General features: G+C 37.9%; 1 protein-coding gene across 12 annotated transcripts in view; it reads right to left on the bottom strand.

Annotated features, from left to right (window-relative positions):
- The window catches only part of CDIN1 (CDAN1 interacting nuclease 1), a 246,658-nt gene that overhangs the window by 100,215 nt on the left and 120,697 nt on the right, over positions 1 to 25,746 (bottom strand). For all 12 annotated transcript variants that reach the window (XR_013395314.1, XR_003731190.2, XR_013395315.1 and 9 more), the window contains 2 exons: positions 19,134 to 19,199; positions 18,466 to 18,571 (listed from right to left, as the gene is read on the bottom strand). Coding sequence is in view for 9 of the 12 variants with exons in the window: in XM_077938685.1 (XP_077794811.1) it covers positions 18,466 to 18,571; positions 19,134 to 19,199 (172 nt within the window). In the remaining 3 variants the exon portion in view is untranslated. The remainder of the gene's footprint in view (positions 1 to 18,465; positions 18,572 to 19,133; positions 19,200 to 25,746) is intronic.

Below are 25,746 nucleotides of genomic sequence, written 5' to 3'. Positions count from 1 at the left end.
ATTCTAAAAAAAATCCTTTTTACTAAATAAAAAAAAATTGGCTTTAGTTTTTAACTTATGATCACTTGGAATGAAATACCAGGAATGCTACAAGACTAAATTTAAAATGGGAGGTGGTGGTAATGGTTAGCAAGCTGCCAGCAACAAAAGGGAAGGAAATAGCAAAAGGGAATATATAAAGAGAAGCAGGAAAGGGTTAACAAGACAATTTGCTAGTACAATCCTGTGTGAGAAAAGGTGACCAAAACACAAAAAATATCTCAATCTCAGGGATTCAGATAGAAAAGGAAGAAAACTAAGAGAATGGTATTCACACAGATCTTAAGAGTAGACTGGTAGAATGTAAGAAGGAGAGAAAAAAGAAAACCACACAAGTGAATGTAATTGACTTGTGTTACTGAATAAAGGGAATTCATGGGAGAAATTTAATTTTTATAAGAATTTATAAGAATTTGACTTCCAGAATCAATTAGAAATTAGAATGAAAGAACGTTTACCATTGTCATTATGTATCCATGAAGATTTCTGTTCTATGAGAAGAGTATGAGACACGCAAATTGCATTCATGACTCATTTTCCATATTCCACATATGTGAGAAGAGAATGAGCACAGGCAAACCGGGCAATGTAGCCTCATCACTTATATATCATCCATTTCAGGAGATACTTGAATGATATCAAACAGCAGAAGATGCTTGGAAATGGGAACATGTGTTCCTTAAAGGCAGAGGAAATGAAAAGGCATAGCTGCTGGGAACAGGGCTCTGTCTCACCAAAATATGGCCTGCTTTATTTTAATCCAAGAGGCATAAGAAGCCCTGAGTGCTACCAGTAGATAACCAAAGAAAGCTGCTTTCTAACAACCATATGCTTATTATAATCCTTGGCCTTGAACATATTAAAGACTTCCCTTTTGCTGGGCATAAAGTCATAAATGAAAAATCCCATTCCAACTCTCAGGAGCCTGAGGGAAAGAGAGGTAGAATATATGGATGTCTGAGAGAGAGAGAGAGAGAGACAGAGAGAGAGAGAGAGAGAGATCTCAAAAGAAAGTAACCTGAAGGACTGCACAGTACTCTCGTTCACGATGACAATGAAGTCTATAAGTTAAGTGGACTTAATAAAGATACAAAAGTTAAGATTACAAGGTTAATTTTAAACAAGACAAACTGGTTTACACCAATCTGCTAAACTATGTGTTAAAATCATAATTGAAAGTCTCCTACTTGGAACCAAGTTAGGGTAACAAAGACTGGATTAGCTCTCTGTTCAAAGTTAAAAAACAAAATAGATGACATAACAGTTTTTAAACACTAGACATCAAGCAATGAAGAACTGTAATCCCAGAGTGATGGGATTACAAAGAGCAAGCCATTTGATTGGCCCAGCTTCATAGAGTTTCCAAGCTGTGACGTCCAAATGGTGAGCCCAGGCGAAGCCCAGCAGTATCCCTGAGTTGAGGAATTGTACCTAGGAGAATGGGAAAGCCAAGGCAACTAGAGTTTGAAGGGCAAAATATCAGCAGGGGAAAGCTGCCCAGAGAGAAAAAGAGAATTCCAGGGACCTAAGTAGGTCGCCCTCAAGTATTCAGAAGAGTACTGATAAGTGCATATATGTAAAGATATAGAAAACTTGAATGACACTACCAACCAGTTCGACCTAATTGACATTTATAAGACATCCCACCAAAGAAAAGTGGAATAAAGTTTCAAGTATACACAGAAAATTTACAGAGATAACCACAGTCTGAGCTATAACATAAATCTCAATACATTTAAAAGAGTTCAGATTTGTTATCTGATCTCAGCGGAATTAAATTAGAAACCAAACAGAAAGATATCTGAAAATTTCTCAAATATTTCAAAACAAAACAGCATACTTCAAAGTAAGTGTGGGTCAAAGAAGAAATCAAAAGTAGAAAGTAGGTGGAACCAAATAAAAATGAAAATGCAATATATAAATATTTGTAAGATGCAGTCACAACAGTGCTCAGAAGTAAATTAATTGCACTAAAATATTTATACTGGAAAAAAGAAAGAATGAATTAAAATCAACAACTTCAGTTTTCCACCTTAGGAAACTAGAAAAGCAAACTAAACAGAAACTAACTCACACAAAAAGAAAATAATATAAGATTAAACACCAATGAAAGAGAAAAAAGAAAATCAGTATTAAAAAAAAAATTGGTTCGTTTAGAAGAACAATAAAATTGATAAACCTCTAGGCAGACTGATGTAGAAAAGAAGATACAATTATAAATATCAGGAATTAGAAAGGTATCATCTCTACAGATACTAAAAGACAATAAGGGAATATTTTCAACAAGCTTATGCCAAAATATGCTGCAACTTAGATTAAATGGACAAACACTTTGAAAGACTCAAAGTGCCAAAGCTCATTCAAGAAAAAAAAGACATAACCTGAATGTCTTATAACTACTAAGAAATTGATTTTATAGTTAAAAACCTTCTACCAAAAAAATACCACAGGCCCCGATGCTTTAACTGTGGAATCCCACCAAAAATTTAAGGAAGAAATAATAGCAATTCTGTGCCAACTTTTCAAAATATTAAAGAGGAGGAATGCCCCCCAACTCTTACTAAGAGGCCAGCATTACTCTAATACCAATACCAGATAAATACTTTAGAAGGAAAAATAAAACATGAACTTGTATCACTCATAAACATAGATGTAAAAATTCCTAACAGATTTTAACAAATCAAATTCAGCAAAATATGAAAAGTGTATTGCTTCATAATCAAATGGAGTTTATTTCAGGAAAGCAAGGTTGGTATAACATTAAAAAATCAATCACTATAATTCACTATATTGACTAATTTAAGAAACCTATATGATTGTCATAATAGATGCAGAAACAGCATTTGACAAAAATCCAACACCAATTTTTGATAAAAACTTGCAACAAACTAGGACTAGAAGGGAGTTTCTTCAGCCTGATAAAGAGCATCTACAAAAACCTATAGCTAACATCATTCTTTTATATTTATTTTAGAGACAGAGTCTCACTCTACTGCCCAGGTTAGTGTGCAGTGGCATGATCATGGCTCCCTGCAGCCTTGAATTCCTGGGCTGAAGTGATCCTCCCATCTCAGACTTCTGAGTAGCTAGGACTACAAGTGTGTGCCACCATGCCTGGTTATTTATTTATTTAATAGAAACAGGGTCTCACTATGTTGCCCAGGCTGGTCTTGAGCCCTGGCCTGCATTGGTCTCCCAAAGTGCTGGGATTACAGGCATAAGTCCCTTGTGCTCACCCCTACCATCATTCTTAACGGTGAAAGATCTAAAATCTTTCTTCTAAAATCAGCAGCCAGGCAACAATGTCCACTCTTATCATTCACTTTTGTATGAAGCAAAAGAAAAAAAAAGGCATACAAATTGAAAATGAAGTAAAATGGTCTTCACAAACAACATAGTTGCCTATGTAGAAAATTCTATCACATCCACCAATTAGGTAAACTATTAATAAATGGGTTTTATAAGGTTGCCGTACAGAAAATCAAAATACAAAATCAACTGTATTCCTCTATAGTAGCAATGAACAAATGGAAACAAATAAAACTATCATTACTAATATTATTAAGAACTATAAAGTATTTACATAGCCATTATTCAATCAATACTTAGATATCATCTCCAAAAAAATGTGAGATTTGTGCACTGAAAACTACAGAACAATTTCTGAGAAAAATGTTAAAAGACCTAAATAAATGGAGAGATGCCAGGTTCATGGGTCAGAAGACTCAATAATATTAAGAAGTTAATTCTTCCCAAATTGATCTGTAAATTCAATGTAATCCCAATCTAAATCCCAGCAGGCTTTTATAGGAATTAATAAACTGACTCTAAAATTCATATGGTAAAAAAGATCTTGAATAGCAAAAAATAACTTTGAAAAGAATCACAAAATTGGAGGACCTACTATCTGTTTTCAAAATTATAATGTTACAGTAATTAAAACAGTGTTGAATTGGTCTAGACAAACCGATGATGGAACAAATAGAGAATACAGAAACAGGCCCATACATATATGAACAACTGATTTTTGACAAATGTACAAAGGTAATTTAGGTGGAGAAAAGAGAGTCTTCTCAAAAAAGGGTTCTAGAACCATTTCTGCAGGCAAGAAACTTATATCCAGAATACTAAAATGTAAAATAAAAATGCCCTACCCAAAACTCAATAATAAGAAAACAACTCAATTAACTAATGAAGCGAAGATTTCAAGAGAAACTTTTCCAGGGCAAACAGGTAGCAAATAAACATATGAAAAGATTCTCAATATAATTTATCATTAGAAAAATGCAAATTAAAAAATCACATGAACACATTTTTACACAACTATTAGAAAGCCTTGGGTTAAAAGGCTGACCATTCCAAGTGATGAGGAAGATGGGAAGCAGCTGGAACTATCGTAAGCTGCTGGCGGGAATATAAAATGGTAAAACCACTTCAGAAAAGAGTTTACTCATTTTGTAAAAAGGTAAAAATATTCCCACCATATGGCCCAGTCGTTTCACTCCCAGGTATGAAATTACATTACATCTTTACCCAAGAGTAATGAAATCATGTTAACATTTTACAAAACTGTTCAGATCAGCTTTATTAGTAACAGCCAGAACTAAAAATAAGCCCAATGTCCATCAACAGGTGAATGGATAAATAAACAGTGGAACGGTCATGCAACTTAATGCCTCTCAGCAATAAAAAGACGAACTATTGATATATTCAATGTACATTATCCTGAAATAATTATGCTGAGTGAAAAAGGCTAGACAAGGGGGGCGGAGCAAGATGGCCGAATAGGAGCAGCTCCAGTCTCCAACTCCCAGCGCCAGCGACACAGAAGACCGGTGATTTCTGCATTTTCAACTGAGGTACTGGGTTCATCTCACTGGGGAGTGCCGGACGATCGGAGCTGGTCAGCTGCTGCAGCCCGACCAGCGAGAGCTGAAGCAGGGCGAGGCATTGCCTCACCTGGGAAGCGCAAGGGGGAAGGGAGTCCCTTTTCCTAGCCAGGGGAACTGAGACACACAACACCTGGAAAATCGGGTAACTCCCACCCCAATACTGCGCTTTAGGAAACAGGCACACCAGGAGATCATATCCCACACCTGGCTGGGAGGGTCCCACACCCACGGAGCCTCCCTCGTTGCTAGCGCAGCAGTCTGTGATCTACCGGCAAGGCAGCAGCGAGGCTGGGGGAGGGGCGCCCGCCATTGCTGAGGCTTAAGTAGGTAAACAAAGCTGCTGGGAAGCTCGAACTGGGTGGAGCTCACAGCAGCTCAAGGAAACCTGCCTGTCTCTGTAGACTCCACCTCTGTGGACAGGGCACAGTAAACTAAGACACACAGACACCTCTGCACAGACGCAAACGACTCTGTCTGACAGCTTTGAAGAGAGCAGTGGATCTCCCAACACTGGAGGTTGAGATCTGAGAAGGGACAGACTCCCTGCTCAAGCGGGTCCCTGACCCCTGAGTAGCCTAACTGGGAGACATCCCCCACTAGGGGCAGTCTGACACCCCACACCTCACAGGGAGGAGTACACCCCTGAGAGGAAGCTTCCAAAGCAAGAATCAGACAGGTACACTCGCTGTTCAGAAATATTCTATCTTCTGCAGCCTCTGCTGCTGATACCCAGGCAAACAGGGTCTGGAGTGGACCTCAAGCAATCTCCAACAGACCTACAGCTGAGGGTCCTGACTGTTAGAAGGAAAACTATCAAACAGGAAGGACACCTACACCAAAACCCCATCAGTACATCACCATCATCAAAGACCAGAGGCAGATAAAACCACAAAGATGGGGAAAAAGCAGGGCAGAAAAGCTGGAAATTCAAAAAATAAGAGCGCATCTCCCCCGGCAAAGGAGCGCAGCTCATCGCCAGCAACGGATCAAAGCTGGATGGAGAATGACTTTGACGAGATGAGAGAAGAAGGCTTCAGTCCATCAAATTTCTCAGAGCTAAAGGAGGAATTACGTACCCAGCGCAAAGAAACTAAAAATCTTGAAAAAAAAGTGGAAGAATTGATGGCTAGAGTAATTAATGCAGAGAAGGTCCTAAACGAAATGAAAGAGATGAAAACCATGACACGAGAAATACGTGACAAATGCACAAGCTTCAGTAACCAACTCGATCAACTGGAAGAAAGAGTATCAGCGATTGAGGATCAAATGAATGAAATGAAGCGAGAAGAGAAACCAAGAGAAAAAAGAAGAAAAAGAAACGAACAAAGCCTGCAAGAAGTATGGGATTATGTAAAAAGACCAAATCTACGTCTGATTGGGGTGCCTGAAAGTGAGGGGGAAAATGGAACCAAGTTGGAAAACACTCTTCAGGATATCATCCAGGAGAACTTCCCCAACCTAGTAGGGCAGGCCAACATTCAAATCCAGGAAATACAGAGAACGCCACAAAGATACTCCTCGAGAAGAGCAACTCCAAGACACATAATTGCCAGATTCACCAAAGTTGAAATGAAGGAAAAAATCTTAAGGGCAGCCAGAGAGAAAGGTCGGGTTACCCACAAAGGGAAGCCCATCAGACTAACAGCAGATCTCTCAGCAGAAACTCTACAAGCCAGAAGAGAGTGGGGGCCAATATTCAACATTCTTAAAGAAAAGAATTTTAAACCCAGAATTTCATATCCAGCCAAACTAAGTTTCATAAGTGAAGGAGAAATAAAATCCTTTACAGACAAGCAAATGCTGAGAGATTTTGTCACCACCAGGCCTGCCCTACAAGAGATCCTGAAGGAAGCACTAAACATGGAAAGGAACAACCGGTACCAGCCATTGCAAAAACATGCCAAAATGTAAAGACCATTGAGGCTAGGAAGAAACTGCATCAACTAATGAGCAAAATAACCAGTTAATATCATAATGGCAGGATCAAGTTCACACATAACAATATTAACCTTAAATGTAAATGGACTAAATGCTCCAATTAAAAGACACAGACTGGCAAACTGGATAAAGAGTCAAGACCCATCAGTCTGCTGTATTCAGGAGACCCATCTCACACGCAGAGACATACATAGGCTCAAAATAAAGGGATGGAGGAAGATTTACCAAGCAAATGGAGAACAAAAAAAAGCAGGGGTTGCAATACTAGTCTCTGATAAAACAGACTTTAAACCATCAAAGATCAAAAGAGACAAAGAAGGCCATTACATAATGGTAAAGGGATCAATTCAACAGGAAGAGCTAACTATCCTAAATATATATGCACCCAATACAGGAGCACCCAGATTCATAAAGCAAGTCCTTAGAGACTTACAAAGAGACTTAGACTCCCATACAATAATAATGGGAGACTTCAACACTCCACTGTCAACATTAGACAGATCAACGAGACAGAAAGTTAACAAGGATATCCAGGAATTGAACTCATCTCTGCAGCAAGCAGACCTAATAGACATCTATAGAACTCTCCACCCCAAATCAACAGAATATACATTCTTCTCAGCACCACATCATACTTACTCCAAAATTGACCACGTAATTGGAAGTAAAGCACTCCTCAGCAAATGTACAAGAACAGAAATTATAACAAACTGTCTCTCAGACCACAGTGCAATCAAACTAGAACTCAGGACTAAGAAACTCAATCAAAACCGCTCAACTACATGGAAACTGAACAACCTGCTCCTGAATGACTACTGGGTACATAACGAAATGAAGGCAGAAATAAAGATGTTCTTTGAAACCAATGAGAACAAAGATACAACATACCAGAATCTCTGGGACACATTTAAAGCAGTGTGTAGAGGGAAATTTATAGCACTAAATGCCCACAAGAGAAAGCAGGAAAGATGTAAAATTGACACTCTAACATCGCAATTAAAAGAACTAGAGAAGCAAGAGCAAACACATTCGAAAGCTAGCAGAAGGCAAGAAATAACTAAGATCAGAGCAGAACTGAAGGAGATAGAAACACAAAAAACCCTCCAAAAAATCAATGAATCCAGGAGTTGGTTTTTTGAAAAGATCAACAAAATTGACAGACCACTAGCCAGACTAATAAAGAAGAAAAGAGAGAAGAATCAAATCAACGCAATTAAAAATGATCAAGGGGATATCACCACCGACCCCACAGAAATACAAACTACCATCAGAGAATACTATAAACACCTCTACGCAAATAAACTGGAAAATCTAGAAGAAATGGATAATTTCCTGGACACTTACACTCTTCCAAGACTAAACCAGGAAGAAGTTGAATCCCTGAATAGACCAATAGCAGGCTCTGAAATTGAGGCAACAATTAATAGCCTACCAACCAAAAAAAGTCCAGGACCAGATGGATTCACAGCTGAATTCTACCAGAGGTACAAAGAGGAGTTGGTACCATTCCTTCTGAAACTATTCCAATCAATAGAAAAAGAGGGAATCCTCCCTAACTCATTTTATGAGGCCAACATCATCCTGATACCAAAGCCTGGCAGAGACACAACAAAAAAAGAGAATTTTAGACCAATATCCCTGATGAACATCGATGCAAAAATCCTCAATAAAATACTGGCAAACCGGATTCAGCAACACATCAAAAAGCTTATCCACCATGATCAAGTGGGCTTCATCCCTGGGATGCAAGGCTGGTTCAACATTCGCAAATCAATAAACATAATCCAGCATATAAACAGAACCAAAGACAAGAACCACATGATTATCTCAATTGATGCAGAAAAGGCTTTTGACAAAATTCAACAGCCCTTCATGCTAAAAACGCTCAATAAATTCGGTATTGATGGAACGTACCTCAAAATAATAAGAGCTATTTATGACAAACCCACAGCCAATATCATACTGAATGGGCAAAAACTGGAAAAATTCCCTTTGAAAACTGGCACAAGACAGGGATGCCCTCTCTCACCACTCCTATTCAACATAGTGTTGGAAGTTCTGGCTAGGGCAATCAGGCAAGAGAAAGAAATCAAGGGTATTCAGTTAGGAAAAGAAGAAGTCAAATTGTCCCTGTTTGCAGATGACATGATTGTATATTTAGAAAACCCCATTGTCTCAGCCCAAAATCTCCTTAAGCTGATAAGCAACTTCAGCAAAGTCTCAGGATACAAAATTAATGTGCAAAAATCACAAGCATTCTTATACACCAGTAACAGACAAACAGAGAGCCAAATCAGGAATGAACTTCCATTCACAATTGCTTCAAAGAGAATAAAATACCTAGGAATCCAACTGACAAGGGATGTAAAGGACCTCTTCAAGGAGAACTACAAACCACTGCTCAGTGAAATCAAAGAGGACACAAACAAATGGAAGAACATACCATGCTCATGGATAGGAAGAATCAATATTGTGAAAATGGCCATACTGCCCAAGGTAATTTATAGATTCAATGCCATCCCCATCAAGCTACCAATGAGTTTCTTCACAGAATTGGAAAAAACTGCTTTAAAGTTCATATGGAACCAAAAAAGAGCCCGCATCTCCAAGACAATCCTAAGTCAAAAGAACAAAGCTGGAGGCATCACACTACCTGACTTTAAACTATACTACAAGGCTACAGTAACCAAAACAGCATGGTACTGGTACCAAAACAGAGATATAGACCAATGGAACAGAACAGAGTCCTCAGAAATAATACCACACATCTACAGCCATTTGATCTTTGACAAACCTGAGAGAAACAAGAAATGGGGAAAGGATTCCCTATTTAATAAATGGTGCTGGGAAAATTGGCTAGCCATAAGTAGAAAGCTGAAACTGGATCCTTTCCTTACTCCTTATACGAAAATTAATTCAAGATGGATTAGAGACTTAAATGTTAGACCTAATACCATAAAAATCCTAGAGGAAAACCTAGGTAGTACCATTCAGGACATAGGCATGGGCAAAGATTTCATGTCTAAAACACCAAAAGCAACGGCAGCAAAAGCCAAAATTGACAAATGGGATCTCATTAAACTAAAGAGCTTCTGCACAGCAAAAGACACTACCATCAGAGTGAACAGGCAACCTACAGAATGGGAGAAAATTTTTGCAATCTACTCATCTGACAAAGGGCTAATATCCAGAACCTACAAAGAACTCAAACAAATTTACAAGAAAAAAACAAACAACCCCATCAAAAAGTGGGCAAAGGACATGAACAGACATTTCTCAAAAGAAGACATTCATACAGCCAACAGACACATGAAAAAATGCTCATCATCACTGACCATCAGAGAAATGCAAATCAAAACCACAATGAGATACCATCTCACACCAGTTAGAATGGCAATCATTAAAAAGTCAGGAAACAACAGGTGCTGGAGAGGATGTGGAGAAATAGGAACACTTTTACACTGTTGGTGGGATTGTAAACTAGTTCAACCATTATGGAAAACAGTATGGCGATTCCTCAAGGATCTAGAACTAGATGTACCATATGACCCAGCCATCCCATTACTGGGTATATACCCAAAGGATTATAAATTATGCTGCTATAAAGACACATGCACACGTATGTTTATTGCAGCACTATTCACAATAGCAAAGACTTGGAATCAACCCAAATGTCCATCAGTGACAGATTGGATTAAGAAAATGTGGCACATATACACCATGGAATACTATGCAGCCATAAAAAAGGATGAGTTTGAGTCCTTTGTAGGGACTTGGATGCAGCTGGAATCCATCATTCTTAGCAAACTATCACAAGAACAGAAAACCAAACACCGCATGTTCTCACTCATAGGTGGGAACTGAACAATGAGATCACTCGGACTCAGGAAGGGGAACATCACACACCGGGGCCTATCATGGGGAGGGGGGAGGGGGGAGGGATTGCATTGGGAGTTATACCTGATGTAAATGACGAGTTGATGGGTGCAGCACAGCAACATGGCACAAGTATACATATGTAACAAACCTGCACGTTATGCACATGTACCCTACAACTTAAAGTATAATAATAATAAATAAATTAAAAAAAAAAAAAAAAAAAAAAGAAAAAGGCTAGACAAAAAAGAGTGCATGCTGCATAGTTCTATTTACATAAAATAGTAGAAGAAGCAAACTAATCAACAGTCACAGAAAGCAGATCAGTGGGTACAAGGGTGCAGGGAGAATTGAAGGGATTAGGAAGGTGGATTATAAAGGGGCATCTGGAAACCTAGGGGTGGTAAGTATGCTCACTATCTCTATCATGGTGATACTTTTATAGGTTTATACAAAACATTAAATTGTTCTCTTTAAATATGAGTTTATTCTGTGTCAGTTATACCTCAATAAAGTTGTTTCTTAAAATACAGAATATAGGCTCTTGAAGAACAGAGAACAAATGGTCCATTTTCTCCAACCACATGAAGGTGAATATCTAAAACTTGTATGCTGGAGAGGGTTTTAGTTTTAGCTTAGCAAGCCCATTAACTGACAGAATAAGTAAACTCTTCCAACATATTTATCCCCATGAAAGATATGAAGCTGCCCAATAGAGTAGAAAGAGCATAGGTGTGGGGTTCACAGAGAGACCTGGGTTCAGGTGCTGCCTCTGTAGTTTACTGCTCAGTTCTCACTGTTAACCCCTCAAAGGCAGGGGCTGACTCTCTACTGACTAACACAGTGCCTGTAAATGTTTGCTGACCTGGACCTGTATTTCTTCATAAAGCAACTATTTCATCAAGACTGTTTGGAAGCAGATAAGCTAGGAATGCTAAGGCTAGCTAGCAAGTTGAGGCTAGGTAAAGAAGAGTCTGACTTCAATGTTAGATACACATTAATCTCATAGTTTTCAACGAGAACAAAACAAATTCCCAGAGTACAGGCTGCATTGCATACCAATTAAACTAGCTCTCTAAGGGTAAAGCCAATATCAATATTTTAAAAACAACCCCCATGTGATTTTAACACACAGTAAAGTTGGAGAATTATTATGCTAGACTCCAAGCCTTTTTAGTATCAATTTTGACCTGATCTCCATTATTCTAGACTTACCCTCAGAAATGGACTCCGTGTTCTTGGGTTCTTGACACGAACTGTGCTCCCAACTTCACTTCCTATTGGTAAACTCTCTTTATTTTTCCCTTACCCTCTCTGGATGATCATAATGCCGTGTTTCCATTCCGACAATGGCCACTCAATCCTTTGCTTGTTGGTTTGGCTTGGGGTAACATTTCTGAGCTAGACATGACTCAGATTAACTTTGTCATAGTGTGTGTCAATGGGAAGTCATCCTCATAAGAATTTTCTGGTCGCCTGGATTTGTGAAACTGGTCAATATACCACTCTTCTAAAAATCTTACATATGCTTGAAAAGGTAATCATTTAGATGTCTTTCTAGCCGGAGAAACTATAATTCCTTGCCATTCCTTTATAGATCTGTTTTCTTTGATGTAAGTCATTCTAGTTTCTCAACAATTTTCTCCTTATTACGAATATCACTCTAAAGGCCTAAGATAACATTTCAATTCTTTGCTCAGTTTTGTTAAAATCAATGAATGATGGCAGAAAACATGAATTCCTCACTTAGAAAAGTCTTGTTATTCACATTCTGCATGCTGAAAAAATGATACTTAACCATTATAACCATTATGAGAAGTCATTTTTATCAAAGTACTCTATATACAGAAAACACTTCCCTCACTCTGACAAAATATTTTGAGGTTACTCCAGCTAACAACAGTGTCAAGTATCTGTCTGAAACAATGGGACATCAATATCTCAAAACCAACTCAATTTTAAGAGGTGGAAAAAGCAAAATATTATCTTTCACCTTTATCGAAGCCCTCTCCAGAGCATTTGCTAATTATTAGTCAATCTGTCGCTTGTTGTTGCTACTTGATAGTATATGGCAGCAGTGCTGCTTCTGAGGCTGCTGTAATTGAAGGTTTGCAAGAGCTTCTATTGCTGAGGCACATACTCCAACTTAAGACAGATGTGATCAGCCTTGTTTTTAACAAGACCGAAATAACTGGAAATCTGTGATTTGGCTAATTGCAGGGTTCCTCAAAGTATCTTAATACAGGAAAAACTTTGGCCATGCTCTGAAAAATACCTTCCTTAACTCTAACTGGTTGGCATTCCCATTCTAAATGCCTCTCCTCTCAGGCTATCACAAACCAGAGAAAGCAATTGCCAGACCATTGAGTAAATAACTGATCTTTAAAAAATACTTAGAGGTATGAACTAAAGTCAAATCAATTCTGTGGCAGAAGGTATTAGCTTAGCATTCCCTTCAGGAGAGCAGACTCTCTGGAGCCAAAGCTTCAAAAATCTGACAGATAGAACTCAGCTCTTAATCGTTTCCGTGGTACATACATGTGATCAAGACCATATTTCCTCCGGTGCTCATCTCCCCTCCTATCCTAACACCAGAACAAGAAATGGCTTTGAAAGATCTATGCACCTGCTTCCTTTACTACTGTCCTTTACAGTCAATCAAGAGAGGTCCATGTCCTGAACCCAAGCTTTAGGTAACTCTGCTCTAGCCACTGTCTAGTTATATCTGAATCCATGGAGTAAGGAGTTTATGGGGCCAAGGGAACATCCCCACCTGATGCCTGTTCCCTCAACCACTTCCTAGGCCACCTTCCAGGTATCAGTGACCTCAGAACTTCCTGATCTTATAGCCCTGAGGCCACTCCCAGGGCCTGGATGGCCCTTTCTCTCAGGTTCATTCACCTGATAAGAGGGCAGACTACCAGAGTGTGCAACTCTGGCCTGAGAGCCGTAGCTTACGGGAATGTACATGGAGCTTGGATATGCAGACCTGGTGTGTGCTTGACACCTTTCCAGGTGTAGGATGGAGCTGAGGGTGGGAAGAAAAGGAAGGCAGGCTGTGCAGTGGGACCACCGCTCCCTGCACTGACACACGTAGCCTGCAAATCCAAGGAATCTAGGAATTCTTATGCAAATCTGAACTTTCAGCTCTTCACGCAGAATAGAATATATTTTATTTAAGGTCTGTTAACTTAATATGTAACTTTACATATTTAGACACATAGTATATAAGGCTCCATTTGTACTCTTGCTCCAGGCCCAGTTTCATGCAGCCCTTAAAGAAAGTAGAGATTATCCTCTGCTTAGAATTCTCAAGGTATTCTATGTCAAATTTCAAATGAGAGAACTCTCTGAAGTTTTGGGAAAGCAACCGACCAACATAAGATTATAAATATTTATCTAAAAACCTTTATAAAGTGAATTTGTCATTTAGTTCTCAGTTATTTTCTATTTTTAAAATTCCTTATGTTAAATACATTTATGCTCCATTTCATGAAACAGGACTGCAAAAGCCTATACATTTGAAAAGTCTGTAAAAGTTTTTCAGAAAAATTAGGCATTTTCCTCACTATCCTTCGAGTTGAATTCTCAAAGAAAAAAATTTGATTGTATCATGGCTTAATGTCACAATGCCTGACAAATTCCTCAAAGGCTGATTCAAACCATTATTGTCGTCAGACATCAGTAAATACAATCAATAAATATCTACTATCACCTACTATGTGCCAGATTCTGGGCAACCAAAGATGGATAAAACCAGTAGATAAGATAGAACTCAGTATTAATTGGAGGAGGTTGACAAATAAGCAAGCAATGACAATGTTTGATAGATGTTATGAAATTATTAGCAAAACACAGGAGGCGCACCAAACCCAATCCTGAAATGCAGGAAGGTTTCTCAAAGAGATGTCAGCCAAGCTGAGTGCTGAAATTAGCTGACTAGTTTATGTGGCAAAGAAGGCAATTAAAAATGTCTAATCGGAAGACCTCTAAACTTCATCAGTGGCATACAGAAAAAGAGAGAGAGGGGAACTAATATTTTTTTGACTGCCAGGCACTGTGAAAGTGCTTTGTATATATTAAATAACTGATCTTCAGAGTAAGAGGGCAAAAAAAGTTTTATTCAGTCCATTTTATTGAGGAGAAAATACAGCCAATTGTTCCCAGTCATGGGACCAGAAAGTGGCATACTCTGGATTCAAACCCAATATTCCTCCCATTACTTCAAGGATCACTAAATTGAAAAACCAAATTTTGCCCCATGTTCCAGCTAAGAAGCTTAGATTTTCTTTGAGAGAAGCAGAGAGGTATATCAACACAGTGCACTTTGGTTGTAAAGAGATGTCTCTAATGAGAGCGTGCCAGAATGTGACTGGAATGGCAGATGGAGGGGTTGAAACTTGCAGCTGCAATTTGCATGTTCTTGATCAGTGGTTGTTGGTAATTGTTCGTGTGCTTTATAGCATATGGCCCTTTCTCTGTCATTAAGGTCACTCAATATTTTCATTCAAACTGACCCACCAAAAGTGAGGACAAGGTGTCTGTCCCTGCCTCTTTGAAAGGCCACATGTTAGAGAACATATATGTAACCTGATCTTAGACTGGTAGTATTGGTTTCTCTCTTTACAAGTCATCCTCTCAGTATAAAAGTGTACTTAGTAATAGAGGCCAAATTGTCAAAGAACTCACCTTTTGATTAGAGAAATAGGATAAGAAGACTTTTTGTGTGTTGATTTCATAAGTAAATGTATTTTCTGGTAGCCTTATAGAATTTGGGCCTGTATTTATGGTCCAAATGCTTCTCAGAGGCATTCTTTGTCTGCTTTAACTCTGTAGAAGTAGAGAGTTTTGAGTAGTTGTTTAACCAAGGTTCATACCTGGGACTTGGGATGGGGATGTGCTTGTAGGAATGGCTGCTTATGTTCTTTACTCAATAGCTCTGACTTTGGGGAAGATGACTACATTGTAAAATTTAAATGTTTTCAACGTTAGTTAAGCTGAGTAAGAATATCAATTTACTACAAAAGAAAACTCTTACAGAAATGTTAATCTAAAAATTGGTGGCTCTATAGTTATTTGCATGGGAAATGGATTTACACAAAAGCATTAGTCTAGGCCGGGTGCGGTGGCTCACGCCTGTGATCTCAGCACTTTGGGAGGCCAAGGCAGGTGGATCATGAGGTCAGGAGTTCGAGACCAGCCTGGCAAACATGGTGAAACCCCATCTCTACTAAAAACACAAAAATTAGCTGGGCGTGGTGGCGGGCACCTGTAATCCCAGCTACTTGGGAAGCTGAGGCAGGAGAATCGCTTGAACCCAGGAGGTGAAGATTTCAGTGAGCGGAGATCGTGCCACTGCACTCCAGCCTGGGTGACAGAGTAAGTCTCCGTCTCAACAAAAAAAAAGCGTTAGTCTATAAAAAGTAATTGAACAGTCTTATTGTAAAATCCAACCTTTAATCTGAAAATAGTATGACAATTAGGTAATATTAGTTTTTATATAAACTAGCCGCTTATCACTTGAATAAAGCAAAAAGCCCAAATTCTAACCAATAGCCTCCTTGAAAGGCTACCTACAGGTGAGAGAGAATTTCTTCCAATTGTAAAGAACTTCAGAATCTGCTATAGTTATATGCTGAAGAACTTCAGCAATTGCTCACGTATATGAGTTGTGTTGAGGCAAAATACGAGAAGAGGAGGATCCCATACATTCACAAATGGGGTAAGTTCTCCTTCTGTCAAAATACTCCATCACCGGTAAGCTTATATCATTATCATATATTACAAATTTTATATACAAGTAAATGCCCCAAAGTTCCATTTTAAACCTGGGCACTAAATGTTCTTTTTTGAACTTGCATTTCTTGGCCTCTCTGCAGACATTTGGTAACATCAGTGACTTTTGTGACATTTACTCCTTAAATGATCTGGACCATTTAAAACCAAGGCTAGCATTCCCATATCACACACATCGTGCCCAAAATGAATTATGCTCACTTAGCCAGTATATATTCAAACAATGTGCTCAGGGAATGTAAATCAATAGTAGTCTAAGTAAAACATCACCAGAAGGGAAAAAGTAGAACGCAACAAAGTAATATAAAATCCAAAGGAAATTGTATTAAATTATCTATCACTCAGACATCCTCCAGGCATGTCAATAATCCGTAAATCTATCATCCAGGTGACTAGATTATTTAATCAGCCTCTAAATGGTGAATGTTAAATACACAGTAGGTACTCAATAAATAATTGAGGTGCTTTAGAATAAAGATAATAGTTTGGAATTTTGAAGTAAGCTCTAGTATTTGGGATTTAGTTTGCAATTGTTCCTTAGAAAAGAAATGACCAGTACCAAAGCTGGGGAAACAGTCTACCTGCCTACTGATTGCGCTTATCAGTTTTCCTTTTTTAATACTTTAGCAACCTAAACTTATGCAATTTGGTTTTCTTGTCATTGCTTTCCCTGCACTACCAAAAATGATGCTTTCTTTACTATTTCAAACTCATCATAAAATTGCTAAAAATCTAAAATTCAATTTGCCACATTACTGCTAATTTGAATAATGGCTGAATAAAAGACAGGAAACGCTGAACCAGCATTGATTTCTAAAACATTTTGCACTTTCCTCCTCCATCCCTGTAAAGTAAAGCTCGGAGGCCACGCACAATTACACAAGAAAATCAAGAAAGCCATTACATTCAGCATTTTGTCATGATCATTGTTACCATGGCAAGAAGTGGGCTTAGGTTAGCACAGCTGCCACAGGCGAGGTCCACTGGCCTTTTGTAAAACTGAGTAACAATATAATGCCAAATTCTGTAGCTGGTCACTGTTTTTACCCTAGGACAAGGCTATTACCCATGGATGCTACTGTCTCATTCCTTAAGGATCTGAGTCAATGTCATTTTATTATTGTATTCTTACTGTTGGCCGGCATTCCTGTTCTAAGGGGGAAAAAAAATGTGTAGTGTGAACACTTGGGACTGCAATAATAGAAAAAGCCAAAGTTTGGATGGTTGCATTGTAAATGACAATAGGGTTGTGCTAGAAATCACACAGATTTGGGAGTCAGAGATAAAAGCAGATCCATGATAACTAGCACTATAGCACATCATTTTCTCTGAGTATCAGCTTAGTTATCTGTAAAATGGGGATAAAAGTAACTTCCCGGGCATAAGGTAGATAATAAGTAAAATAAGAGCCCCCCACTCCTTTCTTAATGCTGAGATTTCCGTGTCTTCGGGAATGTTAATATGAGTTGGTAGGTAAACTACTCTCTATTCTTGGAAGGTATATCATTTCCATCTTTCATATCGTTTGGATAGTTTTCTCAGAGAGCTGAGGATAAATTATTTTAAGGTCTGACAGTAAGCATAAATTTCACATCAAAAGGATAAAAGTTCAGTGTCAATATTGTAATATATACCACATCTTATTATCTGCATTTTAAGTGACACCAATATTATTGTAAAATGAATGAAAAATGGAATATATACTAATTTTGACCTTATGCAGAGATTTTTAGTTTTAAAAAATGAAGCAACATTATGAAAGCGGAGAAGTTTAAATTATCTGAAATGAATACATTAATCAAAACTCTGTATTTACTAGAAACAAAGGCTACTAGCATTTTTACCAGCTAAACAAAATATTTTTTTTCTAATGAGATTTCAGCTGAGTATCGTTTATCTTAAAAGAAAAATAATGAGACCTTACCTATTCCAGTAGCTCCAGAACTGGTCATGCAGGTAGGCGTGGTGGCTACATTCATCACCAAATGAGGCTTTGCTTTCAATCCAGTGAATTATGTGCCCTTCTACAGCTAAGGGACAAAGCATTACTAATATACGGAGAAGGCAAGGGAAGATTGAAAATTCTCAACTCTGCACAGGCCTCTCTAAGCTTCACATTAATGAGCACAGGCTTAGCTCTTACCATCATTTATAAATGTAATTACAAAACAACACACTGTATATGTTCATTACAAAGAACATTTATGTGACAATCATATTCCTTTGATTTTCATTATATTCTTCAAAACTCCCTTTCCTAGTTCTCAGACTGCTTGTATAACTCGACAAGTGACATGCCAAGCAGACCAAAATGAGTCTGGCTTTTCAACAGATCTATGTTTAAGGAATTGGAAATTTAGAGAAATAAGTTGAAAATGACAACCAAAATATCTTTAGAAAACATGTTTATAATATATGCAAAAGATTTTAAGACAGATTTCTTCTGAACCTATTGTTTTCTGCCATTTAAAAATAATATTTTCTAATTATTCACCCATTTTTAATATTATAAAGCTAATATTAACGTAAAGACATTAAAAAATACATCCCTTTTCTCTAAAAACAAACGCATAACAGAGTTGAAGAACTTACCAACTGGTACTTGTAAAATAAAGTCTGGTGTTTTGTCATAACCCTTTGCACGGAGCTGATCTTCATCTACAGGAAGAACAAATGCTATTTACTTACAACACTATTCAATTAACAAGATAGGAATATATTTGTTTTTATTTCCTAAATATGTATAAAAACTACTACTGTAGTCATACAGATCTTTCTTATGCATGCAGTGCTGTGTCAGAATAAATGAACTTTCTTAACAACCCTGAAGCGTAAATATGCTTCAGATATGCTTCTTTCATTATTTTTTCTGCATTTGTTGTTATTATAAACATCACGAATTCAAGCTGTCATATACTACCTTTTTTGTAATTGAAAGTACTCAAAATAAAGTAATACACTCACTGATTTAAAATACAGGCTTTCACTGCTGTGAAAATTACAAATGTTATCAGCTAGTATTGACAATTTATAGTAAAGGGCCAAGCACAGTGGCCTCTACAATGATGAAAAAATGCTTTCAATAAAGCAATTACAAAAGTTTAGTTTCAATTAGTGAAACTATTCCCACACACAAGAAAGAGACAAGGACCATGAGATCGCCATAAAGAATTAGTTATCCTGCTTAATTCCTTTGGTATGCTATTGTTTCTGGCATTTACCTGAGTTTTATAACAATATGTAATTCTGAAAAGTAAATAGGCTTTGAGATTTTTTTTCCTAAGTCAGTTCGATTTCTTGTTCCCCTGTAAATATCAATGATCTATTCAGAAGGAAAGAAGGCAGGAAAACAAGAAGCTTGACAAAGTTGGGAAAAACCAGAAAGGTGATTGTTTTAAAAAAAAAAAAAAAAATCCACCAATATTTTCTAAATGCTGTCCTTGACTTCTAATGGCATTACAATGTGATTTCTGAAATGGGGAGTTCTCCATTAGATTTTGGAGTGACCTGGTCATTCAATTCCAGACATGGCTTTCTGTCTTCACCCAACCTCAACTAATGGCCCGACCAAGTAACAAGGAAGGCTGTGTGGTCTCTTAACACCTACTGGGCTGTTGACATTGTCATGCATCCCATTCGCCTTCCTGCATCACCTTTGATTAAAATTAATGGCCCATTCCCAGTGTTGGGTAGCTTATTTCCAATCCATTTGTCAGCCCAAGACAGTGGTTTCATGGCCAATGTTCAGAAACTCTGTTTTAGAACACTCTTGTGCACATCTTGAAAGGTCAGCATTTTAAATGTAAATAACCTTTTAATGACAAGACACATATTTAAAGTAGACATTTAAGTTAAATTTTGTTAAAAGTCAATATCCTTAAACTGTCTAGATTTTGAAGGATTGGTGCCAGTATTCAGAACAACCTCCCCTCCTTGAAATATAAAAAATCTCAAGTTAACTATTGAGATAACGAAATACAGATTGAAATAATATGACTTTAAAAACAAGAGAATTTGGAAAGTGAGCTGTAGATGAACAAGACTGGACAAGTTTCTGTTCTGTAACTATACTCTGACCACAATGAGAATATTTAATAGAAAAGGCATTTATTAAAATCAACTCCAGTGCCTTGAGCTGATGTTTCTGGTAGCTGATGAACAGTTTTAAAAGCAATGGTGACATTAAAAAAGATAGATTAAGATTTCATTAAAACTCTCCTAGTTTCATCAACCTTTGCAGATGTTAAAATCTGTTTCAGAAAGAAAAATGATTATGTTTCTGATAATAGTGCAAAACAAAATTTCAAAGGTCACCAAGCAATCTAAATGCACACACACACAAAAATCCCTTTAAAAGACAGATGCTGCACTCCTGTTCACTGCACCAAAATTACTAACATGATATCTACAATTTAAACTGCATGACTGACTTAATATGAAAATTAACAATCCCGAACCCCAAAACCGAAACACAAAACATCAAGTGTGGCTGGGGATCCTTCCCATCTTTTTGTGGTGAACTTCAACAAACTACAACTGGCTCGCTCTGTCTCTTTCTCTCTCTCACATACACACACCCCTGTCTCTCTCCCTCCCTCTCACTCTTTCTCTCTCAACATGAAGCTGATTCAATAATCATTGTAGCCAAAGGATAGCATCTGGAAGTCTGTGTCACCATTGGTGATATCAGATTTCCATTTTTTTTTTTAATAGTAAAGAGGTTATCCCAAACATCTAAAATACTATGTATTGGGCATCTTCTTCCTTTAATTTATTTACTAAACTCTCACTGCCCTAGCTCCTCTGTTTCAACCTTTGGCTTGCTTCCTTCATCCTAAATCTAAGAAAGGACGAGGTAACAACTTGGCAAAGTTCAGACAAAATGATGGTACCAGGGTAGGAAACAGCATTTTGAAACAGGTGGCCTTGTTCATCTGTTCTAGGCCCCAGGACACTTAATGCCCCCAAAAGATGAATGAGTAAAATACAAGTGCATGTTTACCAGTATCCATGTCTTTACAAATCCTATCTGGATAGACAATAATTTCCTTTCTTAATTTAATTCCCTACATATCAACGAGGCACAAAGGCACCAACTAGGCTCCAAGTTCAAGGTTTTATTGGATAACTCTCACTGTTATCTTTCTTCCTGGGTCCCAACTGTCTGTGCTACATGTTCATCTGAGGTTCATCTCAACTGTGTAAAAAAGACAGCATCTCTTTCCTTAATACTGATGGGGAAATTTTTCTTTGACGTCAAGTTTTTTTTTTTTTTTGAGATGAAGTCTTGCTCTGTCGCCTATGCCGGAGTACAGTGGCACAATCTGGGCTCACCGCAACCTTCGTCTCCTGGGTTCAAGTGATTCTTCAGCCTCAGCCTTCCAAGTAGCTGGGATTACAGGTGCATGCTACTATGCCTGGCTAATTGTGGTATTTTCAGTAGAGATGAGGTTCCTCCATGTTGGCCAAGCTGGTCTTAAATTCCTGACTTCAAATAATCTGCCTGCCTCGGCCTCCCAAAGTGGCGGGATTACAGGCGTGAGCCACCATGCCTGGCCTCAAGTATTTTAAGTAATACTGGACCTATCCACTCCTTATTATTTTAGTGGAATTCCCCCACAAAACCCCATCTGTGGCTGGTGCCATTGTTGGGTGGGCAACTCTTTTTTCTTTGGCTATTGATCTGTTGAGAGAGAGAGATATATATATATCTTTTATACTCAGTTTTACAATTTATGTTTTCCTTGAGAATCACACATTTCATGCAGGCTCTTATAAAACAGCATATATTGGAGCCAAGTAGTTACTTATGATTCTTTGAATTTTCTAAGTGGAAACTAGATGTTTAAGTAATATAAACTGTTTCTTCAACAGTAATATAAGATGTTTTCTTCAAGAAAAAAGTGATAAAGAACAAAGTAAAAATAATATTAGTTAGAATGAAAAAAAGGTTATGGCAATAATATGAAACAGTACTTTTAGTATGACTTCCCCAAATGGTTGAGAATCAATATCAAACCAATCTTCAAATCCTGCATATATGTCTTAGTGACTGTACTAGATACAAAGTAAGGGTCTTCTGGTTTAAGGTATATATTTAAAAACCCAATATATTTCATAACCATTAAGTTCATTAATGTTATAGTTCAAGTGTTCATTATCAAAATTAATATGGGAATATTATCACTTAAAAGCAGACCTGTTAACCTTCAGATTCACAAAACACAGATTTTTAGATAACGGGTGCCTCCGAAACATTTCTGAACTAGTAAAATTGTAGAGATTACTAGTCCAACATTTCAATTTACACACAATACAACTGGCCTAGAGAGAGTTAAATGAGCAAACAAGACCAAGACCTCTCAAATCACTGCAGATACAGGGTAAGTGCCCATGTCAACCAAGTTGCAGTTGGTCTCAGCAGACAACATACCATTCCTAATTATGCAGATATTTAAATTTGATCAAATGTAATATTTTTAAGGTGGGGAAAGATTTATTTCTGTCTTGGAAGATCCTGAAATGTAAGAAAGGAAGACTGCCATCTGCGAGCTATTTAGACAACACCTGCCTGAAAAGGAGATGAACTAGACAGTATCTTGTTTTCTAGCACTTCAATGGTCCTCTCTCCAATTTATCTTAAATAACTCAATAAAACCACATCCAAAGATGATGTTAATTTTCAAAAACAACCCAGGTCTTCATTTATTTTGAAGTTGTCAGGCCTGTCTTTAGAGGGCATTTTTTAAAAAGAAATTACACATGCATAAAGAACATTCTGAAGGTTTAATTTCTCTGGCCTTTGAATTACCCTCTTCTCTAAATACCCAAAATATCCAAAGCAATTAAGTACTAATTACACAATTTCTTTTCTTAAAATAAAGGGCTGATTTTGAGTCAGCGAACAAAACACATCTGAAACTAGTTAATGTATACTTAAGAATCACAGGGGGGCATGAGGACTACCAAGAAAAGGTTTGAGGGCTTTAAGTTTGTTTTGTTTTATTAAAAGTTTTACATTTTAAAAGTATAGTCATTTCCATAAAAATCATGCAGAATTCTGGTTCACAACATCTGAAAATGAAAAGTCACATTCTGACAGGACTTTTATCTACGAATTTATAAAACGTTTTCTAAAATGCTAGATTAAAATACACTGTATGATAAGAAGAATATTCTTAACACCTAGTGCATCTTTACTAAATTGAGGGAGGGCAAAAAAGACATATATCAATACATATTAAAACTATATCTTTTCTGCTCTAGTAACTAACTTTGTTTTACTGTGTTATTTTTTTTTCACAACTGTATAACTCAATATTTGGAGTTATGATCTTTGTTCTCTATATTTTTATGTTCCCTAAGAGTAAGTTTCACAGCCTTTTCTATACAATTTAAGAAGTTTGCAAGGTTTCAGTAACAGATATTACATGTTATGCAAACCGTGTGCAAAGGTACACAGAATAGACATGCATTTAATGGGGAGACCAATAGCACAGATAAATGAAATCTTTAGAGAACCCAAAACTTCATTATAGCTGTTAGTTTCAACCTCTTCCCCCAAAGCCTCTTATCAAAGCCACTAATAAGGAATACAACTGACTGCTCTGACCTTGTCCTTTGCTTATGTCTTTAGGGGATAATACTAGTGAAAACTGAAGTGCCTTAAAGATAGGAAACAAATGGGAGGTCAAGAAGCTGGGACAGTGTGGAGAGGCTAGGTAGGCAACTGGTAGCTGTGGAGCGGCAGAGGACACGAATATGAGCAAATAAAGTAAAACTCTTCTATATTTTATACCAGATCATGCTAAATCCTTTTCGTTGTAGACGAAGGGACAAATCAACATGGTAGAATAAAAAGACACAGGACAGGTTGTTGGGAGGGTAGCAGCTGTGATGCAAGGCTGAAGGACAATTTATTTAATCAAAACAAGTGGAGTGGACAGTCACTAGAGCCCTTTCCAATTCCAAGATTCAGAGGAAAGGTTGAATGTTAGCTTTTGTCTGTCCTGGTTCTTCTTAGCCGTAGTCACTGATGTTAGACCCTCTTGCTGGGCCAGCTCCATGTGTCGCCGAACCAATCTCAATGGAGAGAGGCACACTAGCAGTTCTGAGACATAAAAAGGATCTCCTACACAGACAGATGTGCACATGGGTGAGTGTGAGTGAGTGCACACATGCACAGGACCAAAGGAGTCAATTCAGCAATCACAGTAACAGGTTTGACCCCCAATGCCTTTGGTTATGGTGAGTAAAACCCTAGCCTGTAATTAATTATCTGCAGGGAGAGGGAGATTTTTGATTTTACTGTCCTGTATGTCATCCTGTCTGGCATTGCTACCCTACTCTCACAATGCGATTCTCATGAGTGGGCAGTAATATGACCCCAAATCACTGCCGCAGGGCTGGACACAGACTAGCTGATCAGACCCCTTTCTGATATATATATACACACACACACACACCATATATATACACACATACACAAACATACACACACACACGTATTTGAGACAGGGTCTCACTCTATTGTCTAGGCTGGAGTGCAGAGGTGCCATCATGGCTTACTGCAGCCTCGATCTCCCAGTTTCCAATTCTCCCATCTCAGCCTCCCCAGTAGCTGGAACAGCAGGTGTGAACCACCACACCTGGCTGATTTTTATTTTTTGTAGAGTGGGCAGGGGTGGGGGGTAGTCTTGCTATGTTGCCCCGGCTGGTCTCAAACTTCTGGGCTCAAGCAATCCTCCCACCTCAGCCTCCCAAAGTGCTGGGATTACAGGTGTGAGCCACTGCACCTGGCCCTTTCTGAAATTTGTTATGTGGCAAAAGAGAATCACCAACTTTGCTCTGGGGTTACAAACTCTAAGGATTAAACAAATTAGCAATCACCAGCAATCATCTTTGTGACCTTGTGACCTGAAAATGAAGCCAACACAGAAAAGCAGAACCCAAAAAGGACAAAAGATATTAATGATACTGTTTTGCCTTCTGGATTCTATTAAGAGACACAGCAGAAGCAAATCTCTCCTTTGGAGTTCTCTGGTATATATTTAAGCCAACAAATTCTCCTTTTTTGTGTGTATATAATCTAGTTTGATTGGATTTCTGCCACTTACAACCAAAATAGTTCCAATACATCATTAGCGACCCAAAGGCCGATGATCCCTGGACATGAGCTAACCACCAAGAGCAGTGGTGAGGGGGG

This window comes from Macaca mulatta, chromosome 7 (assembly GCF_049350105.2).
Source record: "Macaca mulatta isolate MMU2019108-1 chromosome 7, T2T-MMU8v2.0, whole genome shotgun sequence".
NCBI lineage: Eukaryota > Metazoa > Chordata > Mammalia > Primates > Cercopithecidae > Macaca > Macaca mulatta.
This window is presented reverse-complemented; position numbering and strand designations above follow the sequence as displayed.